General features: G+C 33.9%; 1 protein-coding gene across 1 annotated transcript in view; it reads left to right on the plus strand.

Moving 5' to 3' along the window:
• LOC149065674 (diacylglycerol kinase theta-like) overlaps window positions 1–14,769 on the plus strand; it is a 132,647-nt gene that overhangs the window by 98,342 nt on the left and 19,536 nt on the right. Inside the window, exons 18-19 of the mRNA XM_089254062.1 lie at window positions 5,301–5,456; window positions 11,918–12,083. Coding sequence (XP_089110188.1) covers window positions 5,301–5,456; window positions 11,918–12,083 — 322 coding nt within the window. The remainder of the gene's footprint in view (window positions 1–5,300; window positions 5,457–11,917; window positions 12,084–14,769) is intronic.

Consider the following 14,769-nt stretch of genomic DNA (forward strand, 5'->3'; position numbering starts at 1 on the left):
CTGAGCTATCGGGAAATTAAAGTTTTCTAATAGCCCAGTGTTTTAAGCATGACATATCCGCACTTCATGAACTAAACCTAGTAAAATCTGTAACTAACAGGGTGACCATACGTCCTGTATTTCCAGGGGCATTTACATATTTTTAACGAGATTCTAATGCTTCCGGTTTTTTGTGTATTTTCAGGGAATACTAGAATTTTTATTATTTATTGAAATTATTTTCCAAGTCATAAATTATATTATGGAAATTAAAACTAGGAATATTCATCTCACAAATTTGTCATGGTTAAAGTTTTGTTTCATGGAATTCATTTTAATCCATTGCAATTTGTAGTAATGCTCAATTTTCTGTCAGTAGCAATTTCGAAAGTAATTTATGCAATATTTGCAACTTCGCTTACCTTTAGCATAATTTTTGGTGGTAATTGGCGATGTCCCACATTTTGAATCCCAATTTCTTGTATTTTTCTTAATTAAATATGGTCAGCCTAGTAACTGCCAGTCAAAAATGTTCTGGGGGTGAGGGTGAACAAGGCTGCAACTAGGGCGCGAGTGTACTCTTTCTGTTCAAAATAATGAGGGGGAGAGGGGGTGAAAAAATGGATATCAACTCCAGGCGACAGTGAATTTTTCTAGTTGCGGCCCTGAGGGTGAACGCTAACCCCCTACCCTTGGCTGTGAAAGTCACTAGATTTTATGCGTCTTTCCCCCCCCCCCCCGAAAATATACTGCGGGAGCAATTGTCCCTTTCCGCCTTCCCCCCTGGTTCTGGCCCTGTGCTTGCGGATTATATGTTGAGATACATTTCATTCAGTTAATGTATAACTCTTTTTTAAAAGAGCATATTCTTAAATGTTGTATTTATGTTGCAGGAAGAAGCAGAGTTTAATCCTGTGTTGGATGAGATTGACAGTAATGGAGACTGTATTCGCAGCTGGTGTTTGGCTGGATTCAAGCCTGAAGAAGCACAATGCAGGATTTGTAATGTCATAATAAGTTGCAAACAACATGGCATATCTGCTGTAAAACGTCATGCACTTAGAAAGAGACATGTTGAGCTATGTAATAAGGCGAGGGGTAACAATGGTAAACTCAAGATTTGTATGCAGCAGCAGCAACTCTCTGTGAATTCATGGAATAACTTGAAAAATCTGAATCAAGGCAAAGATGATGTGATTGCTGCAGAAACCAGATTTGCTATCACGGTTGCACAGAAAGACCTTCCATATAGTCTTGGTGATGTAGCAAGTGATACTTTTTATAAAATGTTCCCCAATTTTAAAATTGCAAAAGAATTCTCTTGCAGTAAAAAGAACTGGAGCAATCCAGAAAAGAACGAGTTCTTTTTAGGAGCTCGAGCTTTTTATATCCCTTGCACTGAACACCTTTTGAAATCTTTGCCACTGGGTAACAAGTTTCTGATGTGGCTTAAATGCCTACATCCATTATTCAAGTACGAGGCATCATCCTTGACATGCATTAGGCATTTGGTGTCATTTGTACCCACTGTCATAGAACCCAGTAGTGTATCAAGCACAGTAGATGAATGGGTCATCTACCAATCTGATCCTGAAACCAACGAATCAAGTTCTAAAAGAATTGATGAATATTGGTCAGAAATATTTAGTCAAAGATTCATTGGGTAATGCCAAATACAAACATTTGCCAATTTTAATCAAAGCGCTACTAACATTGGCCCATGGAAATGCAGATTTTGAGCAAGGTTTCAGTCTGAATAACAACAGCTTGCAATCCAGCATTAATGGCATTAAGAAAATCAAATCTGCGGCTAAGAAAGTGTGGGGAAATTTCCTTGAATACAAATCTTCTGACTGCTGTGAAAATGTCATGGCAACACTATGAAGAAAGAATGAAGTCTGAAGAAAACAGAGAAACAAAAAGATGGGTGAGTCTGACCAAAGATTAAAAGACTTAAAGAATGAAGAAAAAGAATTGAGTATAGAAGTTTGCAGTCCACATAAATTTTGCTAAAAAAGGCAGAGCCAACAAGTCAAGACCACAAGTCAAAAGGAAATCTTTTGTAGATGTAGAATGTGGAGGAATTTTGCTATCGGACTCAAATAAAAAAAATTGCGGAAACAATGTCCGCTTAGAAAAAACCAAAAAGGAGCAAATGGGAAGCTGTGCAAAAAAGCAGAAGGTGAAATAAGGTCAATTAAAGTATTGGATAAATTTTGTATTGTTTTTCTTTTTCTGAGTATTTCAGATTAATAGCATTTTTCTTTTTTTTAAGTATATATATTAGAGGATATTGTAATACAGTGGTTTGCGAAAGATTTCCCAAAACTAGAAACGTCGTAAGGTGTTTATTTTTTATCTTTTGTCACAAATAAAAGTATTGTCATATTCTTAGCATTCCACCTCTCTTTAACCTGGTTACCAAATATTCATGTACATACACTGTAGTCAAAAGTAAAGTGTAGAACTGATTAGTAACAATGATTTTTCATGCTTTGACACAAAAATAAAATTTCCAGACGGTTTTATGATAGCCGCTCCTTCAAACAAGGTGTCCAAAAGCCTGAAACACCAAAAATTAAAAACAAGTTCATGTTTGATAACAAAACAGATGTTTGACAAAAAAAGACAGTGCAGTTGTTTTATTTTGAAAAGGGGTGAGGGTTACCAAAAATATTCTTGTAAGTTAATTTTGCTACTCCGAAGCGGACTTCGCCACTTCCCACCCCTGTAAATGATTAAGGTCTGGTGAACTGACGGCCAGGTGTTATGTCATGCTCTTATTGTCAAAATGGTTTTTCAGCAGCTGCTTTGTTTGTATTGCAATGTGCATGTTGATAAAAGTTATACTATCTGCACACTGATGTGGTTGCACAAAATGGTATCGTGCTGGCTAAGTACAACATCTACTTGCACATTTTGCACTTTTTCTCTTATCTTTTGCTAAAGAAATTTTCATTGCAAATTTTCAAGTCATTCTGACCAGTAATTGTTATTGTATAGTTTTGGAATCAAAACCTTAATTATAATCACCCTGTATATAGATGATTATTTTTCATAAATCTGTTACTATACAGTAGTACCTTGATTAACTAGGCTTAACAGTTAAAGTATAAAAAAAATTATTGAATATTAAGACTGGGTAATATACAGTACGAGATGTGCTGCTACTTATGGGAAAGAAAGTGAAAATTTCTCTGAGGTAATATAGCTACTAGTACACTGGTCTTTGTCCTTTAGGTACAGCTGGTGTCTATTGGATTATAAGACCACCTGCCCCTAGCATGATGGTGTCACTACTGTTGCTTCTTTGTGAAGGAAAAACCCTATGAGATAATACACCACTACATTTAGATGTGTAATGCAATCCTTATTCATGAATTTGCTAAAGTTATATAGAGCATCATAATGTAGCCGAAAGTTAGAAAATGTAAGAATGAGAAATTTTGGCTTCTGTATATCACTTTAAATAACTAAAATACTTTATATGAAAAAAATATATAAATTCAAGCCACTTTTATGAGACTTTTGGAAAAAACCACTTGTACCACCTTATACCATTTAAAGATATACCATCAGAATATCCCCAAGAATATAAAATGTGGTAAGAATGGAAAAATTTTGGCTAATAATGAACCAATATGATATTTTTCAAGGAAAAAAATTATATTTAGGCCCTTTTTATTTGATTTTTGAAAAAAAAACCACTTGGTTAAAACCAAGGTTTAAACCAAACAACCCTGTAGCGTAATACAATAAGATCTCTCATCTCTTGTTAAAATACCCCCACGCCTCTGCACTAAAAGCTTTTGTGCCATTATAGTGAAATATGCATCAAAGTTCTGTTCCATAGGCCTCAAAAAATGTCTGTTAATGAGGAATAATCGTTATGGGAAGTTTCACTGTATAAGGAATTAGAGAAAACTATTTGTATTGTGAAAGGAGCCCCGCGTCTGGGTAGGGCAGCCTTTTGTGTCTGATCTATGCTACTAAGCATAGTGTAAGAATCTAAAAGCTCTAATAAACTAATAGATAAAAATAAACCTACGTACTTCCAGAAAAAAATTAAAAAGAAATTCATAAATGGTACAAGTACAAAGGCCACAACAGGCACATTGCCCAATGAGGTCTATTCCCAATTATCTTTGATTTATGCGTACGTACAAAAAAAATTATAAATTAACCAAATTTTCACTCATAGATGTCACTCAGTGTCTGTGTACTGTATATATGCATCATCTATTATTGTATCTTAAACCTTCTATAAATATCTAATCTATATGATGCACAAATAGCATGAAAACCAGTTTTGAATCCACACATTAATAAAAAAAAATCTAACTAGACATCTCCTTATTACCACTCACTGATGTAATTGTATCTTTATTTTTTGGCTAATTTCTGCTCTAAGAAACCTGAAATGCATTTCATTTAAAGAAATTGGGAGGATTTATAACATTCTAGGGGCGAAGGAAGGGGGAGGGGAAAGGTTCCTCAGAAAAAATATTTTGTGGGAAAAAAAGAATTGGAGAAAAAATGCTTGGGAGACTGTTCTAACTATATAAAGTAGTATGTAAAAAAAAATTCTATGAATATAAAAGAAATGTATTTTAGTGGGTGGGGATCAACAAAAATGTGTGGTCTAGTAAAAATTTTGTTGTACGGAAAAATTAATTCAATGGAAATTTGATATGTAAGTGGCTCTCTTCTGCGTTTTGAAAATAGCTTTAGCATCACCTGACGACCACATTGTTAGCACATTAATATTAGGTGGTGAGGCTACTCAAGTCTGAGTGGGATCCCTGTTTGGATATATTTAAGTACTTGTTTGCGATACAAGAAATTGAGGTGTAGTTTTGTTTCTCTAAGCGTTTCTGTCTGTTTTTAAGTACTGGTGTGTACTTTCATAAAATTTTGTAATTACACAGTATTTTTTTTTTTACAGTAAGTTTTTAACAGTCAATCATGCTTCAGAAGGAACCAACAAAAAAGGCGAAAGGAAAAATCACGAAATTCCTAACTCGTTTCGGCACATAATGGGTGCCGATTATACTTATCCTCTTCAGGGGATAAATATATAACCAGGGATTCCACTTATAAATACATATATTTATTTATCCTCTAAAGATGGCACCCAATGCGTGTCAAAACACATTCGAAAGAAAAACCATGAAATTCCTAATTTTTTGTTGGGTCCTTTAGTGATTATGGAAGAGCAAATCTTTTTCCTGAAATAGTTATGGTCCATGAAAGTGTTGGAAATTTATATTTTCCACATGTATAGGCGAATTCCTCTTTAGTTTACATTTTTCTGTTTACAGACTTCACAACAAGGGTGTTTATGTAAAAATGGGTCTCAGGAAGATGGTAAGTAGAAAAACTTGGAAGGATTTGCACAAAGAAATAAGACTAGAAGTTGATGGGAAAGTTATTGACTTGCCTCCTGTTGAAGGCATTATCATACTCAACATTCTAAGGTAATACAATAACCGTTTTTTATAACAAATAACTAATTTGTAACATGCTGAATGAAATTTATAATTAATGTTAGCTAAATTCATATAAGCTAGCATTAAAAGCCATCATTCATAAATGGATGTTAGCTTTTAATGTTAGTCTTGATTATATTAATTTATATGCTGTTTATAAAAGATTATATAGTGTTTCTCTCTGTTGAAAAAAGTGAATTTTTTCTCTTTTTATTGCTTTCCCCAAAAACTTTAATAATGATCAGATATTACTTTTCTAATATTTTGTTACCCTTAGCAGTATTAAATGAGCTGTAATAAGGCTCATATTGAACCTTTGGAATGTAGTGATAATGCTCCAATAAAATATCCTCTCTCACATATTATTTTCAAAGGGGATTTCGGTAAACTTAATTTCTATTGAAAGTATATTTCAGATCTCCAACTTTCAGGATTTAGTCTGACAATGCCGGAATTTTGCAGCGTTTAGAGGGGCTCTGGATTATGAATTCATATTGCCGGAGTTTCCATTATTGCCATCAACATGAAAAAAATTAGAATGTTAAAAAAATTAAAAGAAACAGTTTGCTTTTTTTGTTGCTGCGGTCTTAAGAAGCTTTACCATACAGTAGAATTCCCTGGTTTTATTTTGGTATCCTAATTGACAGACAACAAAATGGAAAGATATGAATATAAATAAGACATCAAAACGAAAAAAGATATGAAGAACAAGTTGTTTATTCATATTAAGTGAAATTCCTAGTTAAATTTTTCTGTTGAAATCAATACTGATCAAATCTTCACAAACAATTCAAACTTCAAGACATTCGTATTTTAAATTCCATCTCAAGTTTTACATAAAACAAAAAAATATGGCTCATAGATAAACCAAATTCTCTCACCATAAGTCCAGATAAGTTCATTCATATCCACATGACATCTGTCTGCTGGCTTCACGGGTCATTTGTTTTGTTGTACTTAATTTTTCATGTGTCTTTGATTCATTGGAAGACGGGGTGCTAAATATTCCAGGAAGCAAGGATAGTGGAAAGAAGACCATCATTGATTTTATCATGAAGAGGCTGGTCTGGATGAAGCCAGGAAGGTGAGAGGTAGACCATCATGGCTTTCATCATAAAGTTAGTCTCTATGAAGTAACAGACTGTGATAAGAGCGAGTCCCATGATCGCTAGTTTGTGATTTACTGGATCATTTATAGGAACAAGTCATCGGATATCATTTTGTCCATTCAACTAGGAGAACCACCACAAGTTCCAACAGTCCAATTGATCAACTTATCATAGAAAGATGAATTTGAGATGTTAATTTATTAAAACATCTGGACCAGCCAGTTGCTAACTTGGTGCCAAGGCTATAAAAATTAAGGTAAAAAAGCCATGTTATGCTATAACTAGCAGCGATATTAACTAGCTGCCATAAGTGAGAGAGTCGTTCAATCATGAGCCGTTTTTAAAAATCTCAAGCAAAGAAATTTTTGGAGCAACTGCTTTATGGAACTACTCAGTCTCTGAAAGAATGTCACATTCAAACAAGGAAAATTTGCATAATCATGGAACACGAAAAATATTGAATTTACATATTTTAGAATGGAAACAACCAACAATACCAAGTGAACTGGCCAGGTCCACCCAATAATGTCAACAAGGCCTATTGTATGATAAACAAAACAAATATGTATCAGCACCCACATAAAGTGAAACAAAGAATCCGCAAGTGAGACAAGGTATTTATACAATTCAAAATATAATTCAACACAGCAACAAGGCCATTTGGCTGCAATCTCCGAACAAGAAACTGATCATAAACGGAACAAGTAAATACAGTGAAACCTGTATGAAATGGAATGTCAAGAGATTAAATTTAATATTCCATTTTAGACATGTTTGTTTTGTAATCAAAGTACTAATCATTGAATAGACTATATTTTGATTCCATTTAAGACAGGTTGTCATCTTGTACATTATTTTTTTTCAACAGTTTTCACTGTATATGCATTTTCTAACATTGATTTAATAATACAAGACCAATTTAAAGCCTAACATCAGACTGTGCCTGGGATTGGAATAGTGTTGCAAGCATACCTCCCCCCCAGTTGCATGAAAAAGCTCTTGCGACATCACATTACCTGAACTCTTGAGTGTGTTACCCTGTATGAATGGTGGTCAAAGCCATCCTAGTTTATGAGCGTAAACAAACATGGCTTCCCGTTCACATTGAAAGTTTGTTTTTTATATGTGTTTGATCATAAAATTGCTGGTAGATATTTCAATGGGTAATACTATGCTGGCCATATTTTACAGCGAAAATTGGGAGCTATATTCCGGAAAATATAGGGTATAGCCAGGTATGAACAAAATATCTAATTTATTACCAAAAATTACTGATGGAAGGGAAATCGAGAGCTTTTATACATCTCAGTTAATTAGAATAATTTCACAGAAAAAAAGTTTAAATAATGGAAATATCCAGTAAATATCAAATTCAAGAAAGCATCAGTGAAAAAAAAATTGTCATTTCCTTTAGAATAGTCTGACAGAATATGATAACAAAAAATACAGGAATGTTCCATAAATGAGTAAAATATGATCACCTTATGTTGGTTCTTACTATTGCCAGAAAAAATTTCATTCAAAAGTACGTTTGCCAGATTTTTAAATAAATTGCAGGATTTTTTTTTACCTTTTGAAGGTTGGCAGGTCCAATACTTTTTCACTTTTATTTGGTTGCAAATGGTGTGTTACTGTGTGATATATTTCAGATACTTATACTCATATTGTCCAACATGATATTTTTGTGTTAATTGGTGCACAGTAATAATCAAAAACTATTTCCAAGTGCTTTTTGAGGTTTTTAAAATAAGGAAAAATTTCATGGCATTGCGAATTGAAATGACATTATAAATTGCCCTGTGCACAATGGACTAGGGTAGTATGTTTCGTAAAATAAAGTCTGACACGTTCTCTAGGAATTTTGTCATTTTTTAGCAATTTCTGATGCGCTCATCATAAAGAAAAGTGATCAATATCTCAAGCTTTTTTTCCTTTACATTAATACCTGCAGTTATTTTCTTCATATTTTTCATACCTCATAGAATATGTAATATATGGCAGTTTTGTTAAGTACACCCTCAGTGTGCACAAAAGTGGTTTAATTAAATTCTTACTTTGACTTCTTAAATAAATTTCTTAAGCAGGGAATAGGATCCACTGTATAATGCGGTGTTGAACATAATATATTTATTAGCATTTCTGTGAGGAATTTTTCCTTCATTGATAAGCGAAGATGGCTGTAGTATTGTGCAAGCAAAAACTGAAGGCTATAATATTATGAATAGTTACTAAATTCAACTGCAGCATATATAAAACAAAATATTACAATATGCATCTAGGTCATAATTTTCCAAACATCTTGTCCCATTGCCTCCTTCGTATTTTTTTCTTGTTGCCTTTTCCCCCAATTCAAGCCAACCGATAGAATCCTATACTAAACCCATAGCTTCTACTGCCACCTAGATCATTAAATCGCCTCTCCGGGGTAGTATTGCCCACTTCGGTAAACACTGATCTAGGTGGATGACATAATTCTTTTGGCTACAATATGCAAGTTACATATTAGCTGTGATTTTTCAAAAAATATATGTATAAATGAAGGAGTGTATTCCTATTCGGCACAGTAATAACAGCAAAAATCCTTTGTGTTATAGGAAAACAGAAGTAAGGTTATAGACAGGGTGATTATAAAAAAACTATCCCGACATATGGGCCCCTAACTATCATACCATTCACAGAAACTGAATGCAATTTTGGCATAAGGTATTTTGATGTATGCGCTCAAGAATGATATGGAAAACAACAGTGTCACTCTAACAGTTACGGTTACAGTGAGAAAATTTCGAAAACATCAAATGGCAACACCAAGTTTTTTGTATTGGAATGTGATCTCCATTGTGAAAAACCCTAAATAGCATTCGAACGGCAACTGTAGCATGAAAATTACCGGCGGTAAATAGGCTAAAGGTGAGGACAACCAATAAGAACAGAGAAGCAGCATAAAATAAAGCATTTTATTGTGTTTCACAAATTTTCCACGTGACCTTGTGGAGGACTAATCAGGCTGGGATCTCAGCCGAAGAAACGGTGTGACGAATGAAACAAACATTAATGCTCTGGTGCACGGCAAAGTTCTTTTTACTTTTTCCTTACCTAGCTCCGGGGATTTTCATGCTACAGGTGCCATTCCAACGCTATTTAGTGTTTTTCAGTATGGAGATCGCATTCCAATACAAAAAACTTGGTGTTGCCATTTGATATTTTCGAAATTTTCTCACTGTAACCGTAACTGTTAGAGTGACACTGTTGTTTTCCATATCATTCTTGAGCGCATACCTCAAAATACCTTATTCCAAAATTTCATTCAGTTTCTGTGAATGGTATGATAGTTAGGGGCCTATATGTCGGGATAGTTTTTTTATAATCACCCCGTATATATGCCAAAAGGAATGGGTTTTGTTTGCTTAAATTAATCTCTCGCTGCAGTCTATATGATATATGAACATAATTCATTATCAAACATACATATTTACATTGATAGTTGAACTACAAGAAATAATTACACTCAAAAGAGTAATGCATCTGTGCATTAAGCCCAAATCACCACGAAGTTGTTAAGAAAATATAACCTTCCATTTGTTGTAGTGATCAGTGTAGTTTTTTTTCTCAATACCATTAAATATTTCAAAAAATCGAATAGAATACTTGGTCTCATTTTCAAAAAGGTCTCTTCGCGTTCTCCTAAAGTCATTCTTTCGCTTTTTCGAGGCTTAGTTCGTCCTGGACTGGAGTATGCTGTAAGGTTTTGGAGACCATACCTACAGAGGGACATAGACTTGGTTGAAGGGGTGCAGAGAAGAGCTACGCGTGTCCTTATTGGCACACAGGGCTTGAGTTATGAAGAAAGACTTCATTTTTTGAATATGTTTACATTGGATGAACGCAGGTGTCGAGGAGATATGATCGAAGTGTTCAAAATTTTCAATGGGATGGATAGGATGGACCATGAACTTTTAGTACACCGCCAATCGACTGCTTTTACAAGGGGACACCAGTATCGATTGGTGAGGGACAATGCAAGGTTATGGTGTCGCAGGGAATTTTTCTCCAATAGGGTTGTTAATAAATGGAATAGCTTACCCCCGGAGGTAGTAAATTGTAACACAATTGACACGTTTAAAAAGAAATACGATAAACATGTTGGGGTAAATCGAGAAGCTATCCATTCTTAGAATAAGACAACCATAAGTATTCTTTATGGGCATTGTATAATATTTTATCATGTGTATATATTGTTTGTAATTTGTGTTAATTGCATTTTTAATTGGGTTGCTGTATTTTCGAAACATATGACAACCATATTTTTATGGGCATCTTTTTATCAGCCACCTCGTTGGGCATTTTGCCTGTTGTGGCGTTGTATTTGTATATGAGCTGGTAAGTTTACGTACTTTTACACAGTCAAGTGCCCAAAAATTTCATGATGCTTAATACAGTACCTGCATGGTACACAATATCTAAGTATTTTATCAGCATTCATATTTATTGTATCCATGAAAGAAGCACAAAATATTCTACTACATAACTATTTTTTAAGTGTGTGTGTGCACAGTTTGCATTTCACTAGAACTTGCCACTTTACAGGGTGAGAGTAGATATTCAGATAATTAATTTTTGTAATGGAGCCAAGGGTCGCAAATCACTTTTTTGGTCAGTGTAGGTTGACATGAAGTTCAAGCCACTGGCATCAAAACCGGTGAGAAGAAAAGGTCGTAAAGTAACCCTGGAAGTGATTAGGAAAATATATTTTTTACACACAGTACAATTAGAAAAAGATTTTCTTTTTCTCTAATTGCCTGCAACTGGAATAATTCCCCTCCCCCTCTAGTAGTAACAATCACTTCAAAAATGAAATTTTTTCTGTCCCTTCTAATTATGTAAGTAAAGTTGTCACATTTTGGGAATTTCTAATGATGGGTATTAAATGGGTCCCCCCCAAATAAGCAAATTGCTACCCTGAGTTTGCAGAAATTATTTGTTTTGACATATACTATTACCTCTTATTTTGGCAGTAGTTCTGGGACACCTTGTATGTATACTTTATTTTGCTTTCTGTGTGTAATTTCCATAATCAGTTTTTCTAAATTCTTTTAATTTTAGTATTCAAGAATATTTTTCACTTAATTTGTAGAGACTTTTCAAACATAAAAAATGCTTCATTTTTTATTTTAATATACTTAGTTTTGTGCTGCCATTAATTTATTACTTAATAATTTTTTTTAATTCATTTTACTGCTGTTTACTTGTCCACAGATAATTGAACTGTTTTGGTGATCTTTTTCTATTTATTTTTGTTTGTGTTGCTTGAGCATTTTAAATAATTAAAAATTTTGAATTTAGTTGGGGTTCTGGAGCCAATCCATGGGGACCAGAGAAAGAAGATAACTTTTCCAAACCAACTCATTATGATGGCATGTTAGAAATAGTTGGTGTGACTGGTGTTGTTCATATGGGACAAATACAAAGTGGTTTACGAAGTGCTATTCGTATAGCTCAAGGTGGCCATGTAAGTGTTATTGCATTTGTGTGCTTGTTAGAACATGTTAGCTAGAAATTATAAGTTATATATCACGCGTGATTCAATGGTATTTTTATTTCACATTTTCTCGGGTCTTATTTAAATAACTATTTCACATAAATAGAGCCCAGATACATAGTAAAAATCTGGCAAAATTTATGCCTTTAAATATACACACCTAAATTGAAATTGTAAAAGAAAGATAATATTTTCAAAGGCTTTCGTAATGATATTAGAAAAGGATATTGACATGCATAGTCTTGATAATCTGGCATGAATAAGAAGTTGACCACCTTGGATTATTTTTCCATGGTAGTATAATTTAATCTATTCAGTTTATATCTATTCCCTGAACTACAATTCCGAAATCAGGGTTGTAACTAAAGGCGGGGGCTAAAGGGTTCTGGTTAGAAAATGTTTGCAAAATGTCAGTTAAGGTCAATCCAGGAATTTCAAGAGTAAAATATTTTGTTTTGTGACTAAAAATCCTATTTTCGTATATACCTTTGATATTGTATAATTTTTAACTGAAATTTTCAATTTACGTTCATATATTTCATCTCATTCTATTTACTTTGATGTGCTTTCAGCTCTTAAGTTCTCATATTTCATTATTTAGTTGCACCACTAACACTGTTCACTAAAATACGGAGTGATTATAAAAAAACTATTCCCGACATATGGGCCCCTAACTATCATACCATTCACAGAAACTGAATGAAATTTTGGCATAAGGTATTTTGAGGTATGCGCTCAAGAATGATATGGAAAACAACAGTGTCACTCTAACAGTTATGGTTACAGTGAGAAAATTTCGAAAATATCAAATGGCAACACCAAGTTTTTTGTATTGGAATGCGATCTCCATACTGAAAAACATTAAATAGCGTTGGAATGGCACCTGTAGCACGAAAATCCCCAGAGCTAGGCAAGGAAAAAGTAAAAAGGACTTTGCCATGCACCAGAGCATTAATGTTCATTGCATTCGTCACACCGTTTCTTCGGCTGAGATCTCAGCCTGATTAGTCCTCCACAAGGTCATGTGGAAAATTTGTGAAACACAATAAAATGCTTTATTTTATGCTGCTTCTCTGTCCTTATTGGTTATTTTCACTTTTAGCCTATCTACCGTCGGTGATTTTCATGCTACAGGTGCCGTTCGAACGCTATTTAGGGTTTTTCACAATGGAGATCACATTCCAATACAAAAAACTTGGTGTTGCCATTTGATATTTTCGAAATTTTCTCACTGTAACCGTAACTGTTAGAGTGACACTATTGTTTTCCATATCATTGTTGAGCGCATACATCAAAATACCTTATGCCAAAATTTCATTCAGTTTCTGTGAATGGTATGATAGTTAGGGGACCATATGTCGGGATAGTTTTTTTATAATCACCCTGTATATGAATCACTTAATTTGCATACATTTTCTTTTTTTTAATTCTCTATTACTATCATCCAGTAAGAGCTTTCATTGGCTCCTTAAATTTTATTGCCTTTTTCTTTGTGATAAGTGAAGTCACTTCTCTTAATTTTACAACCCGGCACATTTTTACAAACTTGTTTTCTGGTTCCAAATGATGCGCCATTCCTTTGAACACCTATCCCATTTAAAAATTTTTGATTTTACGAAACAATTGTTCAAGTCCATAAACTTCAGCAAAAATGTGCAACTGTATTTATAATGATAAAAAAATATATAAAAAGTAATTTGAGTTTGATAATTATTGACCATAATTATTAGGTGACCTTTTAATTATGTTGTCCACACAGTGTTTATAGTTCTGTAATATTTATTAGGAGTGCATATGAGAATTACATGTATGTAATACAGTCGTACATACAGGGCCAGTATGTATATATCACTTATGGTGGTGCGAAAAGTGCTGTCCCACCGGACCGTAAAATTTCAGGGGCCGTAATTTTTCCAAAATAAACCCTTTACTTCCTCAGCAGATGTTTTGGAAATTTTTGATTAAAATTTAATTTTTTTTCCCATTAAACTATTAATGATTTTGAAAGGAGGTTTTCAGTTTAAAGCCCCTATAATATTTTTAGTGTTATTACGTATAACATTAGCTTATTTCAAAGAGGAAAAGAGTGTATATGTAGGTGATCGTATTCTTTACCACTGAAAAAAGTTAGGCCTTTCTTTCTGCCATTAAAAAGTAAGAGAGCTATATCATGGTGTCTACCATCACGGAAAAGTGACAGAATGAGAAAAAGGTCATGGAAGTCATGCAAAAGTCATAAAATTTGGGCAAAGGTCACAGATTTTTCAAGTCTTGAGTTTTTTTTTCCAAATCACTATTTTGCCGGGGCATTCAGTATTTTTTCCTCCTTTCTGTTTCTTTTCTCCAAGTTTTTTTGTTGTGCTGGGATGGAGGATGGGTAAACAAAAAATAATAGAGACATTATCTGTCAATATGTATATTGGAATAGAAGATGGGTATCATTATGGGTGGGGGGGAAAGCTATTTAGCTGGATGAACAAAAAGAACCTTTTCTTTCTTTGTTGGGACCTTTCAACATCTGCAATATTCTCCTGAAGCAGTAGACTAAAGACCTCTTGGGAACAATATTGCTTTCCATTTGAGAAAGGACATGATCCCCACATTGTGAAGCAGGGCCCCTAGGCTGGGATCTTTGGCGGGTCTGCAAATCCAGTTT

Source organism: Pholcus phalangioides, unplaced genomic scaffold (genome assembly GCF_987345545.1).
Source record: "Pholcus phalangioides strain wild (caught in Gottingen) unplaced genomic scaffold, Ppha-v1.0 ptg000039l_1, whole genome shotgun sequence".
In the NCBI taxonomy this organism is placed as follows: domain Eukaryota; kingdom Metazoa; phylum Arthropoda; class Arachnida; order Araneae; family Pholcidae; genus Pholcus; species Pholcus phalangioides.